The following is a 24,763-nucleotide window of genomic DNA, read 5'->3' as shown; positions in this document are numbered from 1 at the left end:
TAAAGTTGCATTTATTCAGTTCCTTCTGAAAGAGACTTAAAACTGTAGAAAACCTGAAGAATATTTGGATTGCCACTCTGTGTCTGTTCAAGAATTTGCTATTTGGCGAAGAGGTGTTCACATTCTTTCCGATGACTACCAGTGACTAGTGTGTTGGGACACTACTGCAGTAGTATATTTGCACTGATGAGTCCCTAAGTGTATTTATTAGAAATAACGTTTTAGAAGAATCTTTAACTTTGTTTTAAAACTTTTCATGGTTTGAATTAGACATATAATGGCAAATGCTGATTTCTGTTCCTATTGGGCAAGAGGAATCAGTCTGTTTAAATGTGTCTGGAAAGTTTAGAAAACCTGGATTACATGGATTTATTGTTAAAGGGTCTAACTAAAACCCACAGAAGGTTTTGAGGTCTAAAAAACTTGCCTTCAGTGAGATTAAAGAACAATAATCTGTTTAGTTTATCCAAGAGAAGGTTAAGAGTTGACTTGATCATGGTCTGAGTGCCTGTACAGGGGGAGGAGCTCTGATAGTAGAGGGCTCTTTAATCTATCAGTCAAAGGCATAACAAATTTGAATGGCTGGAAACTGAAGCTTGACAAATTCAGGCTTAGAAGTAAGGTGCACATTTTTAACAGTGGAGGATAATTAACGTTTGGTAATTAACCAATTTACCATGGTATGTGGTACATTCTCTGTCACTTGAAGCCTTTACATCAAGACTGGCTATCTTTCTAAAATATATTCTCTAGCTCAGTCAGAAGTTAATGGATTTGATGCAGGAATTCCTGGGTGAAATTATATGGCCTGTGTTGCAAGAGGACAGATTAAATGATTACTTTTATCTCTTCTGACCATAAAATCTATGAAAAGCAAGGACATTCTGAGATAAGAACCAGAATCCACTCCAAGTGTGGAAGGGCTTTAAGACAAGTGGCTGCTGTCACTTGCCTTATTTTATTTTTTATTTTTTTTATTTCTTATGCCCAAAATGCTGAAATTTGAGTCTGACACCTGTTAATGTTTTCAGGTTTTAGACAGATCTCTAATATTAAACGATGAGCTACTGCTCAGTATTTCATCAGAATAGGCATTGGGATAAGGGAGAAACTATGCTATTGAATGATAGAGAATGGAGAGTTTGGTTGAAGTTTACAGTGGAGTTGTATGTGCTATATCCTATTTTGTAATCTATGAACTTGCACGTCATGCACATGTGTACACATAACAAGGAATAGGGTGAAGGATCCAAGTGTATGTTGAAAGTGGGTATTACATACAGACGAACATAAGAACAGCCATACTGAGTCAGATCAGTGGTTCATCTGTCCCAGTATTCTGTCTTCCAACAGTGGCCAGTGCCAAGTGCTTCAGAGGGAATGAACAGAACAGGGCAATTGTTGAATGATCCATCCCCTGTTGTCTACTCCCAGCTTCTGGCAGTCAGACGCTAAGGACGCCCAGAATATGGGATGACATCCTCGACTATCTTGGCTAATAGCCATGATGGACCTTTCTTCTGTGAACTTGTCTAATTCTTTTTTTAACCCAGTTATAGTTTTGGCCTTCACAACATCCCCTGGCGACGAGTTCCACAAGTTGACTGTGCATTGTGTGAAGAAGCACTTCTTTTTTTGTTCTTGTTTTGTTTGGGGTTTTTTTGTTTCGTTTGTTTTAAACGTGCTGCCCATTAATTTAATTGGGTGATGCCTGGTTTGTATGTTATGTGAAGGCATAAATAACATTTCCTTATTCGCTTTCTCCACAGCATTCATGATTTTTATGTGCTCTTTCATACCATCCCTCATACCACGTCTCTCTTCCAAGCTGAACGGTCCCAGTCTTTTTACTCTCTCCTCATACGGAAGCCATTCCATCCCCTTCATCATTTTTGTTGCCCTTCTCTGTCCCTTTCCCAATTCTAATATTTCTTTTTTAAGATGGGGTGACCAGAACTGCACACAGCATTCAAGGTGTATTCAGTGGCATTATGATGTTTTCTGTCGTCTTATCTATCCCTTTCCTAGTGTTTTTTAACATCCTGTTAAGGTTTTTTGACTGCCACTGCACATTGAGCAGACATTTTCAGAGAACTCTCCACAATGACTCCAAGATCTTTCTTGATTGGTAACAGCTCATTTAGATCCCATCAGTTTATATGTATGGTTGGAATTATGTTTTCCAATGTGCATTACTTTACATTTATCAACATTGAATTTCATCTGCCATTTTGTTGCCCAGTCACCCAGTTTTGTGAGCTCCCTTTGTAACTCATCACAATCTGCTTTGGACTTTAACTTTCCTGAGTGATTTTGTCTTGTCTGTAAATTTTGCCATCTGTTGCCTCATCTTTAGATTATGTATTAATTATATTGATTACTTACGAATCCCCAGTTATCACTTTGAGGGTAGACAGGTTCTTGTCCCAAGATCAGGCCCAGTATTATTTAAATTATTATATAGTTGTGAACCCTGATGTGCATAGCTGTAACACTCACACTATAGGAACTCTTGTATATTTACAAATATAGTTTAATACATTTAGCACAGTCACAAACACTCCAACTTAGTAAGATAGATAGAGATACGACAGAATGTACATCTGCACATCAATATACTCTCACCATCTTCTGTAGAATAACCTGAAATGTTAGCCATCATCTTCCTCATCACCATCACCTTCCCTATCATCACCAGTGCCCGTCATTCTGGCACTTCCCAAGGACTACATCTCTGTCTCCTACCACCCCCAGGCTGGGATGCCACTTCTATAATATGTTACGCTGACGCCACTATGTTTGATGCATATTCAGTAGGGGATTTTTCCCCTTTTCCTTATTTGTATTTCCTCACCGTTCTAATGTTGGAGTGTCTTTTTCCTATAGGTTAGTATATCAATGATCTCAACTTCTTATTTTATACATCAGTTCGTTACCATGGCCCTTTTGTGGTTAGGTATCACATTTTTATTTCTGTCCTAACCAGTCATTTTGATTCTTTCCAACTTGTGGTACCTGTTAAGTTTAAAAGGGTATGAATTTAGGAAAGCCCCTATGCTAACCTGCTTCAACGCATCCTGTATCTAGCTATTGCAACGGTCGCAGCCACATATGGACCTTATGCTTTATTTCATCACCATCTCTAGTTGAAAGGTCCCAAACATATGTATGCTAACTTTGTCCTAGCTTAACATACAAAATGTGGCTTGTAGGTCCCTTGTGTTACAGCCAAAATATAAACCTATTATAATAAAACTAATAAAACCCATACACTTATAAGAAAAATCTGTTTGTTTGTTTATTTATTTATAGAGATATAGAGATATAGGCAAGCAAGCAGCCTAGCATTAGATGTGTCTTATGTACTGGTTATGTACATCAGTTCGTTTCCAGGACACTTCTGTAGTTGAATCATGTACCCATGGTCAGAACTTCTCCTTAAACACTATTTTAGCTCCCTAAATACTTGGGGTTTTTCTCTGGGCCGTTTATCTGTTCAAAGTTTGTAGGCCTCAAGCCTTATGCTAACCTGTTGAAGCTAATGTCTTACAGGATACAGGCCTGTAGATTTCTTGCATTACTGCTGAAAATAATGCAAAGCAGAATATAATGCAAAACAATGAATATAATAAAGGCAAGCTATCCCATTGGGCTACATGCCTCACTCTTTACCCATTTTTCCGGATCATTTATGAATATGTTGAACAGCACTGGTTCCTGTCCAGATTCCTGGAGGACACCACTATTTACCTCTCTCCATTGTGAAAACTGACCATTTATTCCTACCCTTTCCAGTGATTGCTGACAATGCTCTGTATGTTTTATCTTGGCACATGCTTCTAGACAAAACAGTTGACGCTATTTAGTAATTTTAAAAAATGAAATGGAATCTGATAGCTTAACTGCACAAGCAAATTGCCTTCAAAGCAATATTTTGCCTCCATGGAAGAATTTTGCCTCTATGGAAGAATTTTCACGTCTTTCTTGTTGTCTGCAGGTATTGGGAAGAATGTGATCTGTGAGAAATCTGCTACCTCTGTGGATGCCTTCAGAATGGTTACAGCTGCCAGATATTACCCCAAGCTGATGAGCATTGTTGGTAATGTCCTCCGTTTCTTACCTGCCTTTGTCAAAATGAAGCAGTTAATAGAAGAACACTACATAGGCAATGTGATGATCTGTGATGTGCGAGTGTACTGGGGAAGCCTGCTCAACCACAAGTACAACTGGATCTGTGATGAGCTAATGGGAGGAGGTGGACTGCACACAATGGGCACCTATATTATAGACCTCTTAACTCATCTAACCAGCAGGAAGGCAGAGAAGGTCCATGGCTTGCTTAAGACTTTTGTGAAGCAGAACGCAGCTATCAGTGGAATCCGTCATGTCACTAGTGATGACTTTTGCTTTTTTCAGATGCTTATGACTGGAGGTGTCTGTAGCACTGTGACTCTCAACTTTAACATGCCTGGATCATTTGTTCACGAAGTCATGATTGTTGGGTCCACAGGTCGCCTTATCGCTCGTGGGACAGACTTGTATGGGCAGAAGAATACAGCACTCCAAGAGGAACTACTGCTTACAGATTCTCTGACCATCAACACTGGCCTTCTGGACAAGGGATTTAAAGACATCCCCTTGCTGTACCTGAAAGGAATGGTGTACATGGTGCAAGCATTGAGACTGTCTTTCCAAGACCAGGAAGACCGTCGGACATGGGATCACAAACCAGTCTCCATGGCAGCCTCTTTTGAAGATGGTCTCTATATGCAAAGTGTCGTAGATGCCATTAAAAAATCCAGCAGGTCTGGGGAGTGGGAAGCTGTGGAAGTGATGACTGAGGAACCAGATGCCAATCAAAACCTTTGTGAGGCACTTCAGAGAAATAACCTATAAAATATAAACATTCCTGGTGTCCATTATGGAAGATGAGAACAGTTGAAGATGTCCAGACGTAGCTATAGAAGTTTCTCAGTTTTTAGGACATGTAGGTTCTTATTTAATACTTTTGTTTTTTCATACTTGTGGGTAAAACATGCCATGGTCTGATGAAACTGTTCCTTCCTGGGCAGATTCTTTTGTTTTTAAACTCGTTTGGAGAGTTTTAAATGTTTTTGGGTTTTGGTGGGGTTTTTAGTTTGTTTTTTAAAGCTGAATTTCTGTTTTGGAGATTGTTAGGAAAACTTGAATTGCCCTTTGCACTTGCAGTAGCTAAAATGAAGCGAGGGATCTTTTGTTGTTGGATTGTTGGGAGACAGGACACAGTCCCTCTTGCACATAGTTCAGTTATTTTTACAATTTTAACCTGAGAGCAAGTAGAGCAAGATCAGGGAGTATGTACAGCTCAGCTGTTCTTGCTCTCTCTACTAGGACTTTCACTGACATTTTTTAGGTTTATTCTTCAGCTTGTAAAACTTTATTAAAGAAAAGTGTAATGATATGGCAAATCTCTAAACTCAAGTGTTAAGAAGAGTAGAAGGGACAGAGCCAAGTCTGTAAGATATAGATCAGGCTTAGTGTTCTGCACGTAGTGAGTGTGCTGAATGTTTCAAATTAATTTAAATTGGTGTCTGATTACCCCATGGATTCTCCATTGACATTATTGAGAGAGTCTCTGCCGCAAACATTGGACGAGTTAGAACGCTAGGATGAGTTCAGCTGCTGTTTCATCTGTGTGGCTGTCGGTCCTCCATAGTAAATACTGAGGAGACTAATACCTCACGTCAACTTTTTCCTGCTACTTCCCTCCCCCAGGCCAATTGTGATTTGTGTTCACTGCCTTGGCAGCATGTGTGCCAAATCTACATCAGTGTTTCCAGTCCTATGTGACATAGTAAAACCCCCAGTAGCTTGCCAGGTGGTGCATCTGGGTTCCGTAATGTGCTATCTGTTTGATAATGAGACTGGAAGACATTAAGCCTTCTAGGAACTTGAACCTGGATGAAAAAGTAGGAAATATGCCATTACCATACTCTTCTAGTGATTCCCTTGCTGGCACAGAATACACAGGCCCTGCTAGGTAAAGAACACGGTGACTGAATCGTTAGGGCAGTGACGGCCTTTGGTTTGGGTGAGCCTGTTTTAAATCATGAACACTGGATAATATTACCCCTCCACATACACACACCTTATAATTTTATACCCAGTGGGGAAAATTTGTGCTGCTGGCAGATCTTGAATGAATTTCCACTCCATCCCAGAAGTATGTTTGTTCATTAGGCTGTCATTGAAAAGGAGAGAATTTTTATTGAGTTTATCTTGTTTACTTGAATGTTTTAATGTTTCCCACTAAGTTTTAACCCTGTATATTTATATAAAGCATTAACATGCAAACATAACCTTTTCATTAAATGGTCCTTTCTAAAAAGTGTGTCACTTGTTTTCTACAGCAATAAACATTTAAGTTGGCTGAGGACAAACTTTCATAGAGCTGATTATTTTTTAGACAAACTGAAAAGTCCCCTAAAAAGGTCACCAGGAGACCATTATTTTTCTGTTACTGGCGCAAACCTCTCCTTTGTAACTTGTAGAACCATTAGTATCTGTTCATTGCGACCGTCCACAGAGATCGGGCTAGTTGCTGTCTGAGGAATTCCCTTATTTTGGTGCTGCTTTGTTCTCCGGTGAGACTAGGATGTGAAAAGGGGAAAGGTTCTCCTTGCCCCTTTTGCTGACTATTTCTCATCCTCAAGCTGTTGCATCACAAGTTCATGGGTGTATATGAGTTAGAGACCATGGTATATAGCAGAGGTTCTCAATCTTTTTCCTTCTGAGGCCCCCACAACATGCTATAAAACTCCACGGCCCACCTGTGCCACAATAACTGGTTTTCTGCATATAAAAGCCAGGGCCGGCATTAGGGGGTAGCAAGCAGGGCAATTGCTTGGGGCTCCATGCCACGGGGGCCCCCATGACGCTACATTGCTTAGGCTTCAGCCCCAGGTCGTGGGGCTCAGGGATCTGGGCTTCAGCTTTCTGCCCTGGGCCCCAGCAAGTCTAATGCTGGCCCTGCTTGAGGCCCCCTAGGGGGCCCCGGACTCCTGGTTGAGAACCACTGGTGTATAGAATTTCAGTCTCCAACTCCTGTTTCCCTGCCCCTCCCTCACTCCTGGTTGGGGATTACCTGCTTTCACTTGCCATTTCATACAGGCCACAGAGCCAGTGAGCAGCTGGCTGAGATGATTGGGCTGTTCCTGGTGTACTTCATATGTCTTCCCTTGTAATTAATGGGTTCTCTGCTTTGTGTGGCTACCTGTATGCGGGTTTTGGTGCAGGAATACCTGAGAAGCAAGATCCCAGCGTTCCTGGTACAAATTGAATACTTGGTTTAGTTTATAAATGTAAATAGTCCTCCATTCTCTTGGCACACTAAATGTCTGCCGGAGACTGGTCTAGCATAATGGCATTTTAGAGGGAAGAACAACTGCTTCTCTGTGCTACTGACAATATCCAGCATGACCTGCCCTGTCATTGGGAATCTTGCCACAGGATTTTTCGCTCCTTTGTAGACACTTAATGTGTGGTGGTATATTGAGAGCCACCCAACTGGTCTGCTAATTACACAGAAAAGACCCCTTGGAGTGCAAGGCAGAGCTAGGGCCTGTCTACACACCAATTTACTGTATTTATCACATTAGCCATACAGTACTCTGGGATTTTCACTATCCTTTAGCAGTGTCCACACGGGATGTTAACTGGGCAGCAAGCTGGTGCACAGTAGATCCACACACCCTGGCTTGCCATGCAGGGTCTTGCCTTGTAGATAAATCCATAGTTATGGAAACAAGCCTGGCTTTATTAGTAAATGCACTTTTCTTTCTCTCCACACTGAACCACCTCTCCCCCTTGTTAAAGTTTGGTACTTTGTTTTTTGTAGGATTAAGACAGAAGTGACTTAGATACACTAAAAATAGATCAATACTAGAATCCATTTATATAGCCTGTCAGGTTCCAAATAAATAAAAAAGAAATGGAAAACAACCAAGCTTTGGTCTTAGGGGAAGTCTGTTTTCATTTAGGGAGAAACTTCATTCTAACTAGATGAAACAATGGAAGTAGAGAAGACCATTGACTGTTTCACCTTGTTTTATACTGTGTATTGATGCTGGTCTTTTCTCATCTGCTGAGTCTTCAATTTATTTAAAGTTATCTTTATTATGTAAGTAAACCATAACCACAGCTGTATCCTTGAACATACAAGTGTTACTTCATTGTCTAGTGATGTGTAATTGAACCACCAGAATATACATCCTATATAATTTCTGGCTGCATTAGCTGTGTTCTGCTCTACTCCCTAATTAATGTGCTGTTCACCTCAATGCAATCAACAAGTGGAACAGGGACAGAGTGCCACATCCATCTTTTATGAAAACTTAATTTTGTATTTAAATTCAGAATAATAGAAGAAAACCATTAATTAACTGGTGCTAATTGAAGTCCTTCTATTTCCAGGGTAAGCTGAAAGAACTCAACCATATGTCAAGCAGGCTGCTTCAACCTGTCTGTTCCCCTCCATTCAAGCTTAGCCAAAAGTCCAGTGCGGAGATAGGAAGAGGAAAGAAAAGGGGCTATGGGTGAGGGGAGAGAAGAGATTATCTAATACCTAATGTGCTTTTATTTTATTTATGTCTCAACATTATTTTAGAAGCTGATATTTTGTTACAAAAGAAATACTGTATGTTGCAGGGGAAAACTAAAGAATGCCATTGTTTCCAGGAAAGTCTGACACATTCTGTAACAGGAAATATATTGTGACCAGGTACTGCCTAAAATTAATTACAAGTACAGAAATAGTTAAAACTACAATGAGCCTCTTTAAATGACAGGGGGGTTTTGACCTGTGGTTAGGTTTGGTAGAATTTGGTTTTTAATTTTTTGATAATTTCTACATTATTTTTAAAGAGTTCTGTCCATTTCTATCAGACAGTGGGGAGGTGGGTCAGATAATTATTGAACAGCTATAGACACTGAGATTCAAAAACACAAATTGTCAATATCACATGTCAAAATATACAAAGTAAATAACCTGAAATCAAACTCGAATAAGTTCTCAAGCAGTACTTTTCTGACTTTGCCTATCTGTAAATTTCAGTTATATCAATGGAAATATTTTTTGTCGGTTTCCATGTAGAGTAAAATCAATGTTTGATGTTCGCCAACTAAAGATCTAATCATAACAGGCGTACCTTTGGTACTGTATTGCTATGCAGAGCAATAGGTTTCTAAGGGCTGTGTTAGCCAGCCTAGCAAAGCTTTATCATATTTAAAACCGTCCTAGTTGTGAAGTTTTACCCTTTACTTCTGGCTGTGTGCAGTATAGCCAAGTTTCATAACTCCACTCCAGTTGATTCCGAATATGTACCCTATAGCAATGAACTACAGAATGACTAAGTTGTCTTCTAAGTCCTGGGTATTGCGGTTATACAGTGACCTCTACTGGAGGAAAGGGAGAGGATGTTTACAGGTTTTAAAACAGGTTATCCTTATTGGTGGTGGTTTGAACACTTCTCATTCAGATTTGGAGTTGGCAGCTGTCTCTCTGGCAGAGTTTCACCAGCTCTGAGTTTGGCACCTGTCAGGGTTCCTTCCCCACTCTGAACTCTAGGGTACGGATGTGGGGACCCGCATGAAAGACCCCCTAAGCTTATTCTTACCAGCTTCGGTTAAAAACTTCCCCAAGGTACGAACTTTGCCTTGGCCTTGAACAGTACGCTGCCACCACCAAGCGTTTTAAGGCCATCTGTCTATCATGCTCTTTTTGTTTCTCTTCAGCTTTGAATCTGGCCTGCTCTAGTTTCTTAGCTGCTTCACTGGTAGTCATTTTCCTGCTTTCTTGTGCTTAACTCTAGCTATACCTGAAAGTTGGGGGGGGGAAGACTTGTGAATTTCCCTGCAGGAAGTTAACTACCCTGCCTTTAGGTAGAGAGAACTCCAGCTCAAAAAAGAAAAATCCCTTTGTAAAAAAACCTAGCACCTCTGTCTCCAGGCAAATAGACAGAAAACCCTCTAGCTGCTCTCAACTTAAAAAAAAAACAACAACCTCTTCAGGTCTGTGCTTTTGGTTCAGAATGATCTCTGGTTCAAAGTGATCCCACTGCTCTGCCACCATGTCAGGGTTCCTTCCCCACTCTGAACTCTAGGGTACGGATGTGGGGACCCGCATGAAAGACCCCCTAAGCTTATTCTTACCAGCTTCGGTTAAAAACTTCCCCAAGGTACAAACTTTGCCTTGTCCTTGAACAGTACGCTGCCACCACCAAGCGAAACAAAGAACAGGGGAAGAGCCCACTTGGAGACGTCTTTCCCCAAAATATCTCCCCAAGCCTTACACACCCCCTTTCCTGGGGAAGGCTTGATAATAATCCTCACCAATTTGTACAGGTGAACACAGACCCAAACCCTTGGATCTTAAGAACAATGAAAAATCAATCAGGTTCTTAAAAGAAGAATTTTAATTAAAGAAAAGGTAAAAGAATCACCTCTGTAAAATCAGGATGGAAAATACTTTACAGGGTATTCAGATTCAAAACACAGAGGATCCCCCTCTGGGCAAAACCTTAAAGTTACAGAAAACAGGAATAAACCTCCCTCTTAACACAGGGAAAATTCACATAAAACAAAAGATAAACTAATCCGCCTTGCCTGGCTTATCTCTACTGGTTGCAATATTGGAGACTTGGCTTAGGATGGGTTGGAGAAGATGGATTTCTGTCTGGCCTCTCTCAGTCCCAAGAGAGAACAAACACGTAAACAAAGAGCACAAACAAAAGCCTCCCCTCCCTCCTCTTCCCCCCCAAGATTTGAAAGTATCTTGTTCCCTTATTGGTTTTTTGGGTCAGGTGCCAGCCAGGTTAGCTGAGCTTCTTAATGCTTTACAGGTAACACGATGTTGCCTCTGGCCAGGAGGGATTTTATAGCACTGTATACAGAAAGGTGGTTATCCTTCCCTTTATATTTATGACAGCACCTTATATCTGTGTTGACCTAATGGGGTGGAAATCAATAAAATACAGGGATTTTTGGTGGTAGTTCAATCCGCTTCCAGAATTTCTGATGCAGCTACAGGAGAAGAAATCTGCTCTCATGTGCTGGGTAGCTTCAAGAGCCTTTTAAGTCCTGCCCCTTCACTCCTGGGCAATTCAACAGCCATTCTCTCTCCTTCTCTCTGACCTGTGGCTGCCACCAGTATGTACAAATGGGTCCAGTGCACCTCAGCTGTCAGTCAATCAGGTGGTAACCAATGTGGATGCAGTATTTCTATATATAGTTCCTCCACCAGGTGGGCTTCCCACATCTGCCTAGCTGGAAGCAGCAACACCTTCTGTTCATCTTAGGCCCCAGCAGAGTTTCGGAACTGCAGGGGCCAGGGCAGGACAAAGGAAACCTCTTCCCAGAAAAACCAGGGAGGAAAGTCTGCTCCTGTGCCTCTGTCCTGCGGTGCTGGGGGGCAGGTCCCTTCTGCTTCCCCCTCCCCCTGTGGCCTTGTGCCCAGTTGCTGCAGCCAAGCCTGGGCAAGGACTGAGCTGCTCTGACCCACACAGCCATGCTCCTTTGTAGTGGCCCCCACATGCACACTTTGTAGACAGCTCCCACATAATCCTGGACACCCAGGGAGAGGCCCTACAGGTGGACCAGAACTCAGGTCAGAGTTCATGCCGAGCCTTGGGTCTGCACTCCCAAGAGAGCCTCCTCTCTCAACACGTGAGCTCCCAGCCCCTCCTACCCTCCATCATCCCTGCCCTTTAAAGTCTCCACGAAGTTGGCTCTCAGTCCTCAGAGATCCCCCTCCTCACACACAGTTGCATCCTCCCCAGCATACACCCACATCAGCCAGGTGGCCTATTTGAATTATCGAGATGGGACCTGGAGCATTTCCCTCCAGTAGGAATCCAGCATCCTCTTGCACAGGGCTGACAACTAGCCAGGGTGCCTCACAGCCCTGCAGGGGCCTGGCTGTCTGAATCTTCAGGCAGATGGGCTGAGCCAGAAACACCTCCTTCCAGAGGGAATAGCCCCTTCACTAGGAGATTTTCAGTCCTGCTGCTACCTGGTCCTGGTTTCCCTCAGTCAACCTCTTCTTGTCAAGCTGCAGTTCCCTACTTCCCAGATACTGCAGTAGGTACCTGGCCACTCCCAAGGCCTGGATGTAAGATGTCATGGGTGGAGGAGGTAGCTTACACCACCCCTTCCTTCTGTGACATTGGGTTGTGAAGAAAGCAGAAGAGAATTGGTGTTTGCGGAATCCCCCAGCCTCAGAAGGTCTATAGGAGCCTGATTTGCAGACCACATCTGGCTATCCCCAGGTCTCAGTCTGTATCTACCAGACAGAAAAGACCATTCTGACCCTTTACTTGGCCCCATCCTTCTCATACTCAGGGCCTGACTCCCAAATGCTCCTTCCTCTTGAAGCTAGAGATCCTGGGCTTGGTTCTTATCACCCTTCCCCATTCCCAGACGAAGGGTTCTTTCTCCTTTGGCCAGGAATTCGCTCTGTCCTGGAGCTCCCCTAGTATGGGTCTGAGGGAGGACTCTATGCTAGGTTTGATTCCAAGGCCGTAAGGGGACATTCTGATCATGTAGCCCAAACTTCTGTATAACACAGGCCAGAGAACTTCCCCAAAATAATTCCTCTTGAACTAGAGCAGATGTACTTCCCTAAGGGTCTCAGCTTCCACCCTCAGGGGCTCTGTAGGCAGCTTCCCAGTGGGGGGACTGTGCCCTCATAACGAGATTCCTTAAGGCAGTATCTTACCTTAACCCCGCTGTTAAGTTACTCTTGGGGGAATTCTGTGCCAAAAAATAAATAAATTCTATGTACAATATTTTAAAATCATGTGTATTTTATTTGTCAAAATAACACAATATAATCATGCCAGTTTCAGTTGTTTTGGTAATTTATTTTGAAATATCTGTTAGCAAGTATGTTTGTGATAATGCAAACAACAAAAAAGATTCAGGATATGTTTTTTGACAAATAGATTCCTCACTAGGCATATTAGTCAAGAACTTTGAGAAATAATTTATTTAAACTACAATATAGAAATTTCTTGCACCCCACAGAAGCAGTGTAAAGGCTTGGGGGAGTCAGGGGTAACAGAGGAGCTGAGGGAGAGGGAAGTAATTTCTGGGAAGGAGCCTGGGAGTGAACATGGAGGGGTGTGGGTGGGAGAAGTATGGAACAGTTGGGTTTTTTTGAGGGGGGGATTGTTAAGGAGTTGGAGAGCCTCCCCCATGCAGATTCTGCCTGACCCCTAGCCTCTCCCTTTCAGTCAGGCACATCTGCCCCATCCATGTGTGCCCCTCCCCTGTCCCCATGTGTCCTTGCACCCCTACTCAGCCACCTCTTCCCCCTATCCCCATGTGTCCCTGAACCCCACTCCCATTCAGCCCCTGGCTCAATGCTGTCACCCCACTAGCTTCTGTGCCCCTGTCTCAGTCTGTTCCCCCCACTAGCCCTTCTGAATCCCAGTCTGTGACCTCCAAGCAGCCCCATGTGCCCAGCTCTGTCCTTCCCCCCCATATCCTGTGTCTCCTCACCTGGCCCTGCGGGCAGAGCTCTCTGAGAAGGCAGCCTCCCTCTCCTCTCTCCTCCCTCTCTGTGGCTGGCTGCTCTGGCCCTGTGCTGGCTGCCTCTCTTCTGGTGACACAGCAGCTCCTGGTGACTGAGACATGTAATTGTGGCGCCTCCCCAGCAGAATCTGTTTTCTGTGGGGACATGAATTTTGTGCATGCGCAGTGACACAGAATTCCCCCAGGAGCATTAAGTGTCTTGCGTCCTTTGGAGCCTAAAGGTAATGTCCTGCGCTCTGAGCGGTTTGACCCATCCTTGCTGTTCCACTCACTCTCAGTCTGGAAAATGACTGTTCCCTCAGCCTGGGGAGCCTTGGAGCTTGTAGCTCCCTGAGTTCTCACTTCCACAAGGAGACACTAGCTCTCTGAACGTGCCGAAGCTTCCTCCCTGAGGTGGTCTTGGCCTTCCACCTTAACCAGGAGAGCTCAAGCTGTTACCCTATGGCCAGACTCAAGGTTGATTGCCCGTCTCTGGATGTCCCCCAGGTGTTTTGGATCAGCCTTTCTCAAAGTAAACCCTTCTGCAACACCAGGTTCCTCTTCATGCTGCTTGAAGGGTCTCATAAAGGGATGAAGACTTCCAGAAAGATTCTTTGTCCTGGATCAGAGCCTGCAATTAGCATCCTCCCGTGCTGCCTGCCTCTTGCCCAGGAAAGGTTCAAACTCATTCTGCCCCCAGATTACCAGCAACAGCATGCATTGGACCTAGTTTATGCACCCCGTGCACCTTTTATTAAAGTTCTCTTAGGGGTGCTCTCCGCAGCTCTTGTGATTCTAGTGCCCCCTGCCTCCAGTATTTAGCTTCATCCCCATCGGCCTGTGGTCAGACACTGCATTGCACAGCAAGGGCTAAATTAATGTGAGCATTTAATCCTTGCGTCTTTCAGCCAGGTGTCACTGCAGTTGAGCACAAGTGCAGTAGCTTTTTTAACCATCTTGGCTCCTTTGAATAATCTCTTTTAGACATTGCTTTTGGATGTGTAAATAGAACCGCCAGCTTATTTGAGAATTACCTGGTTTAAAATATGTTTATCATTGTGTGAGCTGTATATTCTGGTAGCTGGATTGCTGCTGTATTTATTTAGCTCAGTGGTTTTACTTGCATTTTTCTATTTAATTAGAACTGTTCAGAAGCATTTGGTCTCTTTTTAATAAAAGGGTTAATAGATGATTAAATTGTAGCTGTCTGTTTTGGTTGTAGATACAGTTCTATTTATATTTTTTTAAGATGGGGGTGAACCACGGGTATGGTAGCCAACTTGGTTGAACCTGACCCTGTGTATAACCTGGGGCTGTGCAAACAGCAATAAACCTGGCCACGTGGACAACCTTGTGAGTGAGAGGAGTTATAAGGCTGTGGTCAGGAAAGCAAATTCATTAATTAGGAGAAAGGAGAAGTACGTGGCGACTGGGTCTTTTTGTAACGTGCCTAGCACAATGAGGCTCTGATCTGAGTCTGTGCTAGGCACTGCCGTAAAACCAACAATATAAGCCCTGTGGAGCTTACCCACAGCAGATGTCACATTCCTTCAGGGAGGATCTCACTGGCTTATTTCCTGCTAACTTTATGCCCATTTGGAAGCTGTAATTCCTGAACTGACTCTGACAGTGTTCCAAATGCCAAGATGGTCTTGTACATCAAAAGGAATAAATGTATTCTGGAGTGGAAACATTAAATGAAACACTGTTCGTCAAAGGAGAGAGGGACTCAGAAAAAATTCCAGATAGACCCCAGCAAGTCCAGCAGTGGAGTAGGAATCCTAGGAGGGAAGGAGAACATACAAGAGGAGTGAGAGAAGAGAGGATAACCGGGAGTGGCTTCTTTTGTGTTTGGAGCTGGGACTGGGCTTCCCATCTAATGTGATAGCATATGGGGCACTGGCCAAATCAATGTTCAGCCCGAACCCCGCAACCCAAAGTGACTCATGCCGCCCCACCTCTTGGTAAAGTGGGAGGAGATTTTGCCGCACAACCCCCTGACCCTCTTTTTTAGAAAACTGGAACGTAAGCAGTGTCCGCACCTGCTGTTCGCTTGTGCAGCATGTTTTGGCTGGAGAGGTCTCTAATGCTATCTCCTCCAACAAGTGCGCTCTGCTGCTGGGGAAGGGCAGCCCAAGGGAACCTGGGAGCCTGAAGAGTCTGATGAACCAGAAATGTAATCAGCGGTTGACTCCTGCTCCAGGGCCAAACTAAGCCAGTTACAATGGTGCACTGAATCTTTAGACAGTTCTGAGAGCCAGCAATTTTAAAGTCTCCCTTTATTTCATAAACGAGTCAGAAAGGCACAAAAGGTTAATGCTCACTTCCCAGCCATAATGAGCAGCATCTGGGAGATGCAGGAGCTCATTATAAAGGCAGTGGCTTTTACCAGGAACGCTTGGCAAAAGCTGTCTTAAGGGTTCACTGCAGAGTTTTAAGAAGGCAGAAAGTCAACAGGCTTCTTTTATGCTAAACTGACAAGGCAGGAAACCTGTGAGATTATTTATACTGTGGTGAGAGCGGTGGCACCAGGTGAGCTGCACAGACACTCAGCATCTTGTCAATGTCGACTTGTGTTGACTTGTCGACCGCTGCCTGGGGTGGAGTTCCTGGGGAGCAACTCTCTGGATTATCGCTTTTTGTTCCTGAAATGGAGATGCAAGACAGGTGGGTATCTGAGCTTACCTCCCAGGGCAGAAATGGGTAGGATGATTCGTTTTTGGAAGGAGAATACCAGCTGGTGCCCATTTCAGATGGGAACTGAAGGGGCTCCTCTGCTGGGAGAGGTTCTAATCTGTCTGTCTAGGCCCTCTAGAATCTATGATAAAAGACAGACTGCTGTCAAATGGGGTGGAGTAGACCAGGTGCGTCCAGCTTATCTGGAACAGCTACAGCTGTAAATGGAACAAAAGTGGCAGGATCACGTCACAGGATCACATGGAGCTGTGCCCTCTCCAGGGTGGGTCCCGTGCCTGGAGGTTGTGCTGCCATTTGAGTGTCACTCAGCCGCATGTGCTGAAGCCCTAATGATGCTTCGCAGCTTCCTAGGCTAACGGGAAATGATTCGAACACAAAGAAGGTTATAGCATGTGCCCTTCACACAGGAAACGGGCGAGTGTGAATTGTGCGCCCGTTCCCTTCCCCTCTCTTAGGTAACTTAGAACTAGTGACTGGCACTGGCTCCTACATGATGGCTGTTGCTGAATCTGAGACACAGGGGCAGACCCGTCCTGGCCTGCACAGCTGTGAGTGGAGTTAAAGCAATGCTGAGCGAGATGCTAATATTGCAGTGATGGGTTTCCCATCTGAGGCCGAGAGCTTCTGACCCAAACTCTGCCACTTCGTATCTGCCTGAGGCACGGCCGGGACACAAAGGCTGGACTCATAGAACTCCCTGGCTGATTCACTGAGGGTAGCTCTGTGACTCTGCCGCAAAGCATCGTCCTTAGGCCAGGCAGTAGGCGGCTGCTCTACACACCTTACGTCCACAGGAGCCCCCCAGCTCACTCCCTGGCCATAGCTGGTCTCCTCTTCTCTGTCCTCTTCCCATTACTGCACTCCCCATTTCAGCCACACTGGCAGCAGCCTTTCCTCACGCTGCTCCTAAATCCCCCTGGAGCCTGGGTGCCATGAACCTCCCTGGCCCACCCACATCTTCTCTCTTCCATGGCTCTCCCCGAGTTACTGATTAAAGGGGCTAGGAGCATTTTAATGCTTCCCGTATATTTACAGGCAAAAGGGAGACTGAGGCATGGTGCCTGTGCCAATGTTGCTCGGTGCTGTGGACCCCCCCGTCCCCCTCTTGTGCGAGGGCAACTTTCCCAAAGATCTGCTCTAGCGCCCGCAGGAGTTCTGGGCTGGGGACGCAGGAGATGGGTGCTCTAGCCTGTGCTGTAGGAATAAACAGGAGCTGCCGGTTCAGGGGTTGCCCAGGGTGTGAGGGTGTCTTCCTGTCCTCAGAAGGTCACGGGTCCTTTTCCCAGACATGTGCTAGTCAGGCCTGTGCCTCTCTGACCACAGCGAGGGAGCCCCTCTTGGTGCAGATCTAATTGTGGGGCTGGGCAGGGCCAGCCTGGCTCTTCCTCTGACCAATGCCCCACACACCATCCCAGAGCAGACACACAGGCTGGCTGTACCTGCCCCAATGGATCATTTCCCTGCTACTACCCACCAACTAAGAGCATCTGGACTCATATCTCCCGCAGGGGGGAGTTCTCATGGTCCATCCCAGGGAGCAATGAGCCCTCTGCCCCCAACCGCAATCCCCCCGAGCGCTGGAGCAGGTTGGGTTTGTCTCTTAGTCTGCATTGAAACCACCCCACAGCGCCATGGCCTGGCCTTTTCATTCCCACTTGGTAATGGGGAGATGGGGGAGCATGCTTCATTGCAGCTCTGCTGCCACCGTCACACTCGCAGGCCTGGAGCATTTCACTCGGGGGCGAGGGGGCGGGCGAGGGAATGACCCCCTGGCCTGTGATCAGCTCTTCAAACAAGGGTTCCACTCAGCCTGGGCCACACCCTCAGCAGGGAGCAGAGAAGAGCTCTTCTGGGCTAAGAGAAAGGCGGATCAGTTATTTGGGGCTGGAGGAGCAATTCTTCCAGCTTCCGAGGGGGAGTGATGCAGGGTGTGGGGGAGGCTGTAGGCTGAGGAAATCCTAACCCTCAGCAGCTCTTCCAAGCAGGCAAAGCGTTTTGACTGTTCTCCCCTCCTTGCAAAGGTGCTGCCCCACCACGCAGAGAGTTGTCATCAAAGCAGCTGGAAATCGGTATTAATGTTTACAAAACACCAACCAAACCTGCAGAGCGTCCCTGGGGGAGGAGCTGCTGGCCGAGAGCTCTGCACACTGGACGGGGCAAGCAGGCTTCTTTCCGCCCTGGCTTGCTCAAGAGCTAGTGGTTCTCAAAGGGGGGGGAGTGGGACCCCCCCAGGGGGTTGTGAGGTGACTACATGGGGGGTTGAGCTGTCAGTCTCCACCCCAAACCCCTCTTTGCCTCCAGCATTTATAATGGTGTTAAATATAAACAAGTGTTTTTAATACGTAAGGGGGGGGTTGCACCCTGAGGCCTGCTGTGTGAAAGGGGTCACCAGGACAAAAGTTTGAGAACTACTGAACTAGGGCCTGGCCCACCCGGCCTCATGGGGAGCAGTGGAAGCTCGCTTCAGCAGCAGTGACAGGGCCCAGCCTGCACTGGTACCGAGAGCGACTCAGCCAGAAGCCGCAGCGTTCCAGCCCTGGGACGGAGCAGATCACACACGGCCCTGCCAGCTGCTCTGGGAAGCCCAGTGTGCTCAGGCAGGATGGAGCATTCTCTGTGCCCAGAATCAGTCCACAGGCCACTCACTGCTGGGCTGCCCAGCTACCTGGCTGTGTCTCACAGCATTCAGTCCCTAAGCTTCCCAGTGGGTCCCCACTTCACGCCGAGCAGCACGGTGCAGTTCTTAGGACACAGGACTGGGAAGTGAGAGACCTGGACTCTGCTCCTGGCTGTGCCCCGGGCCTGTTGTGGGCCCTGGGCCGAGTCACTTCACTTCTGGGCACCTGTTTCCCCCATGGTAGAAGGGGTGATACTCAGCCTGCATTGTGAACCAGCCAGTAGTGCTGTAGGCGTGAGGAAGTCTGGAGAAGGCTGTGGGTTCTGGTGATGTTACTCTCCAGATGTAAGTGGGGCCCAGACTAATTCCTGCCCCTGCCCCAACCCCCTGCTTCCCCAGCTCGTGGAGCGCTGGGGCCAAAGGCAACTGGACAGCGAGGAGGGTAAAGCTGGGTCAGGTGGCCTGGCCCTGCCTTAGTGGGATCAGGTTTCCCTCAAGGTCAGGGCGAGTTCTGCTGGTGCTATCCAGCTGGGGCCGTCCTCAGCCGCCTAACAGGGCAGATGATTCAAAGTGCTTGTGCCCACAACCCAAGGGAGGAACCCCTGTGTGGAAAAGGGGTGGTAACGAGTCAACATACACACACAGCACTGGGGGCTGCCCCTCGCTCTCCACAGGACACAGCTGGGCTGCCCCAGAAGGAACAGCATGAGCCCCCCATACTTTAACCTCCTTCTTGCCTCATCCCATGTGTCCCTGGCTGGAAGCCACCCTTTCTTGGAACAAACTGCTGTGTTAGCCCCCAGCAATTGCTAGTCTGGTGGCTGGGCCCAGGCCCAGAGCCACAGCTCCTTCCCTGTTACCTGCGTGGTGAGACTCTTTTGACTCCTCAGGGTTTGCCCTGTCTGGGGCTCCCACAGCATCCCCCAGTACAGCTGTCCCTGGGGTGTCGCTCTCATCCTCCGAAGGGCTGTTCAGCTCCGGGTTGTCGTAGTTTATGTACTGGTATAAGGGTCGCAAGCGCTGTGGTCTCCCTAGCGGGGTGATAACACCACCGCTGTAACACACAATACTCTACACCCCAGCCCCCCAGCCCAGGCCCTCAGGGCACCTCCCCAACGCACTGCAGCAAAGCCTCGTGGCCCCAGGGAAGATCATGATCCCTGGGCTACGGAGGGGGAAACTAAGGCACAGGGCAGGGGAGGGACTTGCCCAAGATCACACAGTTCAGCAGTGACCACTCTCGCAAAGGAGATTGGTTCTGTGGCGAAGGCTCCAATCTCAGACTTGGGAGACCTGGATTCGGTTCCTGGCTCTGCTGCAGACTGGCCGGGTGCCCTGGGGCAAGTCTGTCGGTTCCCCATCTGTGCTCTGGGGATACCAACCCTTCCATCCCCCGCTTTGGTCTGTCATGTCTAGTTAGACTCTGTGCTGGGACTGCCTCCCTTTGTGCCTGGGAAGAGCCTGGGGCGATGGAACCCTAATCTCAGGCGCAGCCTGGGGGTGCTATCACCATAAGGAGAAGCTGGGGTATGTGGCAATGGGGGAGTCTCTCCTGGCTGAATCCTCTTTGGGGGCCAGCCCTAGGAAGGGCAGCAGGGCTCTTGGAGCATGATTGCCCTGGGGGCCCAGCTCTCTGAAGAGAAGCCCTCCCTGGGCTGGAGGAGCTCAGAGCTGGTGGTGATGGAAAGACACCAGGGAGGAGGAGGAGGAATGGAATCTGGCACTGGGGCTCGGCCCATAGCCCCTTGGGGGGCGCCTGCTTGTATATATTTGGAGAGAGGTAGGACTCGCCCAATCTGTACAATGGGGTCTATGGGGAGGAGGAAGCAGACCGGGCCCCAGCTCAGCGATCAGGGCTGCTCCTTAGACCTGAGGCCAAGGCTGGCAGGTGGAGGACGTCAGGCGCGCACACAGCCTGATCCTGTAAGGAAACCGCTGCTGGGGACAACAGTCACCCGGACTCCACAACACACACACAGAGTCAGGGAGCCCAGCCTGGAGCTCTTGCCTGTCTGTCCCCAAACCACAGGTCTTTGCTACCTGAGCTACAGGAGATCCCCTTTAGCTGGTAGCACTAGCAGGGCCATTACCTCTTCTGGGGGCCAACCTACCTTGCCCTAAGCCGGCCCACCATACTGTCATAGACGGCACCGCAAAGGCACCGGCGTGCACTGAGAAGGAGGATGCCTGCTGCCTCCCACAGGTACAACGAGAACAGCGAGCACCGCCGTCGCGCCGGGAAGGGGGCCGTGCGATTCTGTTGTGGTGCATCGTGTGCACTTACTGTCCGTGCGCAGTGTGTCCGGGGGCAGAGCCGCTGCCGTGCTGGCTGCAGAAGCAGGGAGGTCTGACGAGCTTTTCCTTTTCTTGGCTTTCTTGTGCTGCCTGGTAGCGAGGGGAGAGTCCACCTCCCCCGCCTTGGGAGGCAGCTTCCTGAAGTCAGCATGCTGGAAAACAGGTACTGCAGGATCAGCCCTGTGGAGCAGAACCAGAGACAAGGGGACGGTGGGTTTGAGCTGCTGGGCAGAGGGACAGCAGCCCCTGGCAGGGCAGAAGCGTCCCCTGCTTCCCACACAACCTGCACCAGTGCCAGGAAACTTCCAGAAAACAAGCTGACCTTTGGGCTATTTTGACTCCTTCTGGCCCTCCGCAGGCTGGGAGAGCATTTCCCGGGGGGCTTGGGCAATGCTGCTCCTGTCTGAAGCTCGAGGCATCACAGCTTGAAATGCTCTGCCCCTAGCCCTTGATGAAGATGGAGAAGTAGGACCTCGCCCCTTGTGCAGATGGGGAAGCTGAGGCAGAGAGCGGGGCAGTGACTTGCCCAAGGTTGCGCCCAAAGTCAGTGGCAGAGTCGGGAGAAGAGAACCCAGGACTCACATTCCCAATCCCCTCTGACCTAACTGCGAGAGAACAGTTTATAAATTAACCCAACCCTTGCTGAACCTTGCGCTGGCTTTGTATCTTAGGAGAGGGCCAGGGCAGGTCTGCGTTTTAGCCAGCCTGCTTTACGCAGCCCTGGTGCGGCTGCCTCCCATAGCCTTGGTGCAGCTCTCCAGCGGGCTGGCATGTTCCGCTGTCTCTGCCCTCTCCTCTGGAACGGTGGGGAGAGGCTTCACCAGGCACGCCCGACGCATGCGTCTGCATTGCAGAAGCTGGTCATGGCGAGCTGCCAGGCTGAGTGCAGCTGAATCCTACTCTGGACGCTGGAGTTACCTTGAGATGGTCCCAGAAGGGATGCTGGTTAGTAGAACCTGTTCTGGGTCCATTTCCTGGTGTGTTATTAATGGGACTGAAGCTGGTATTATTTAATACGGCCGTGTTCTGAGAACACAGAACAGCCACAACTGCTGTGCCAGCTTCCCCTGCCGTGCCCAGGCGCCGTGCTCAGCCAACGTGCCACAGGCCCGCTCAGAGGGGAGCCCCTCTAAGGCAGCTCAGTCTCTGCTCCATTCAGCTCCTGGATCCTCTGCTGGGTGCCAGCTGTGGTGGGTATGAGCCCTGGCCACCAGTCTTGCTGGCTCATGTCGGAAAGATCATGCAGCAGCCATCAGTGGGTCCTGACTTTGGGTCAATACAGACCTGGACTGGGTTCGACTCTCTGTCTCTGAGACAAGAGGGTTCAGGACCCCCAAGCAACCCAGTGTCCATATGCCATTGCGCTAAAGACAACAAACACTTCCCCAGCTGTCCCTCCACCCCTCCTGCCACCAGGCCTGGGGGCTGAATGAATGGTGCTGTCACAGGAATGGCTGGGACATGCCAGGCTGGCCTATGACCATCCCATCCTTCCAGTCCTAGCATAGACTGGAGGCTCTCCCATGTTGAGAGATGGCAAACCCTGTAGGAACATACACGTGCAAAGCCCATCCACAGGTCCAGCAGCCTCTCTGTACCAGGGCCCAGCGCAAAGGGCTGGCGCAGAACACAGACAAGGCAAGTCAGGGCCTTCCAGCCCCTGCAGGATCCCCAGAAGGGCCTGTTTGGGGCGCCAAGCCCAACAGCTCCCTTTCCCCCCACAAGAGGAGCAGCAGCAGTTGGGAGGAGCCTTCACAACCTGGCATCATCATTCACTCAGCTCCAACGCCCTGTTGCTGCATTACCCTTGGGTGCCGGTGTCCCCCACCTCTCATTCTGGCCTCTGAGATTCTCACCTCCTCCCTCCCCCCCCGTGCCCACTCCCTGCCCAGCTTCAACCCCCAGTGCCAAGCTACTTAATTCTCAACAGAGCACAGGTCTGAGCCAGTGTGTAACCAGGCCTGGCACTGGGACGCCATGTGCTGGCCCCTGCCCTAAGCCCTTTGTGCATGAGTTAGGGCCCTGGTCCCAGCCTCTGTCTCAGCTCTTTGCAGGTGGAGAGCTCCTGGGAGCCAGAGGCTAGGCCTCGCCATTTGGTTGGTGCCCCCGGCACAATGGGGTATGATCCCACTGCAGTTTGATGCTAGTAATACAGCCCCCAGGGGACCCTCCAACCTACTTCACTGCCTTTGCTTTAAAGCCAGAGGTCAGCAGCCATGCCTGGAGCACGGAGACAGATCGCAGGGGTTTCAGCTCCGGAAAGAGCTCTTTGTGCTTCTGACCTTCTTCATCGTACAGCTTGGTGTTCACAACCACTCCTTGCCCGTCCTCGTCCCACTAGGGAGGGAGACAAAAGTTACTGCTTGGGAAGCGTAAGATGAAAGTAACACTTGGCGGCGGCAGTGCCTGGCCCAGATGCCAGCTCTCAGACCAGCCCCGAGGCAGCCCATTCTGTGCTGCTCCTCTGGTCCTGGAGGGGAAGCTGAGCTACGCATTGAACAAGTGGCTGGGGGTTTCTGGACTGTGAATTGCTTAAGCTACGTTTAAAATCCATCTGCATAAGAGATCAGGCGTCCTTGGACCTGTGCTGTGGTACAGAGCCTGCCCCCACCAGGCCATGGGACCGGCTAGCAACAGGACCTACATGGCAGCTTGAGGCCCGTGTGCTGCAGCTCGGAGCAAACGCTGGGTTCTGTGGTGTTAGACATACGCAAAGGTAGGATACAATGATTTCATGGTAGGATGCCAGGGCTCTGTGCTGCTATGAGACGAACAGCATGGGCGTGAGACTGCTGCTGAACAGCTACTGAGGCAGGAGAGTGCGAGGGAGGCAGGTCAGCTGTAACTATCAAAGTCCCCTTGTAATGGGAACCCTGAGGGCGTCTGGGGTAGGAAGGTGTCAAAACAGCCAGGAGAAATGTGAGCCCCAAATTACCCAGCTGGTTTGTCACACGAATGAACTGGAAACTTTGAAAATCATCATTTTGGGGCCCACTTCTTCTTGTTAAATCTCTTGCAAGGACGAGGTGGAAATGTAACAGAACTGGTAGGTTGCCTTTCTGGGGCACAGCCCCTTCCCCAGGGGAGACGAGCTGGCTTCCTCAGGGCCTGGCCACGTCTCAGCCCCACATCGCGGCTGGAGGAGACGCATTCCCCGCTCCCCATGCGCCTGGCCAGAGCCCCTTGTGAACATGCCTGCTTCAGGCAGCCGCAGCTCTGCAAACGTGCCTGTTCCATTATGGCTCGCATTCTAAACGTGCGATCGTTCTTTACCTCCAGCGCCTTGATGGTTGGATTGTCCAGTGCCGCTGCCAACTGGGAGAGGAAGCGTCCGGGCACGGCCTTCCCCCCAGGCCTCTTCTCGCTTGGACTCCTTGCTGCAGTGGCCATTGCCTGAGAACAGGGCAATCAGTGACATCAGATACTGGTGCCCGCGCACGCACTGTGTTCAGCATGATTTGATCTGCTCTCTGATAATGATGCTTAGCCCTAGATCACTGCGCACTCCAGGCAGGGTTGTGTCAGTAGCCCCCCAGCCTGGGGGCAGGGAGATCAAGCTTTACGAATGTTGCCACCCTGTGCCCCTCTCACAAGACCCCATTACAG

The 24,763-nt window shown here is 48.5% G+C and overlaps 2 protein-coding genes across 4 annotated transcripts in view; one reads left to right on the top strand and one right to left on the bottom strand.

Annotated features, from left to right (window-relative positions):
• GFOD2 (glucose-fructose oxidoreductase domain containing 2) overlaps window positions 1-9,909 on the top strand; it is a 47,873-nt gene extending 37,964 nt beyond the window's left edge. For 2 of the 3 annotated variants that reach the window (XM_037877698.2, XM_037877699.2), the window contains one exon: window positions 3,998-6,419. In XM_037877698.2, the coding sequence (XP_037733626.1) occupies window positions 3,998-4,896 (899 nt within the window). In that variant the 3' untranslated portion in view covers window positions 4,897-6,419. Of the gene's footprint in view, window positions 1-3,997; window positions 6,420-8,451 lie in introns of those variants that run through there. The other variant, XR_005222221.2, reaches the window with a different exon arrangement.
• Window positions 9,910-15,735: 5,826 nt separating this feature from the next.
• C12H16orf86 (chromosome 12 C16orf86 homolog) lies at window positions 15,736-24,547 on the bottom strand. The gene is made up of 5 exons (XM_043526380.1): window positions 24,431-24,547; window positions 23,337-23,494; window positions 21,147-21,337; window positions 19,723-19,893; window positions 15,736-16,193 (listed from the first exon to the last, which is right to left on the bottom strand). Exons 1-5 carry the CDS (start codon window positions 24,545-24,547, stop codon window positions 16,048-16,050), a joined length of 783 nt encoding a protein of 260 aa, XP_043382315.1. The 3' UTR covers window positions 15,736-16,047.
• Window positions 24,548-24,763: the final 216 nt, after the last annotated feature.

Source organism: Chelonia mydas, chromosome 12, assembly GCF_015237465.2.
Source record: "Chelonia mydas isolate rCheMyd1 chromosome 12, rCheMyd1.pri.v2, whole genome shotgun sequence".
Classification (NCBI taxonomy): Eukaryota; Metazoa; Chordata; order Testudines; family Cheloniidae; genus Chelonia; species Chelonia mydas.
The sequence above is the reverse complement of the archived record's forward strand: the minus strand, read 5'-3'. Positions and strand labels throughout refer to the sequence as shown.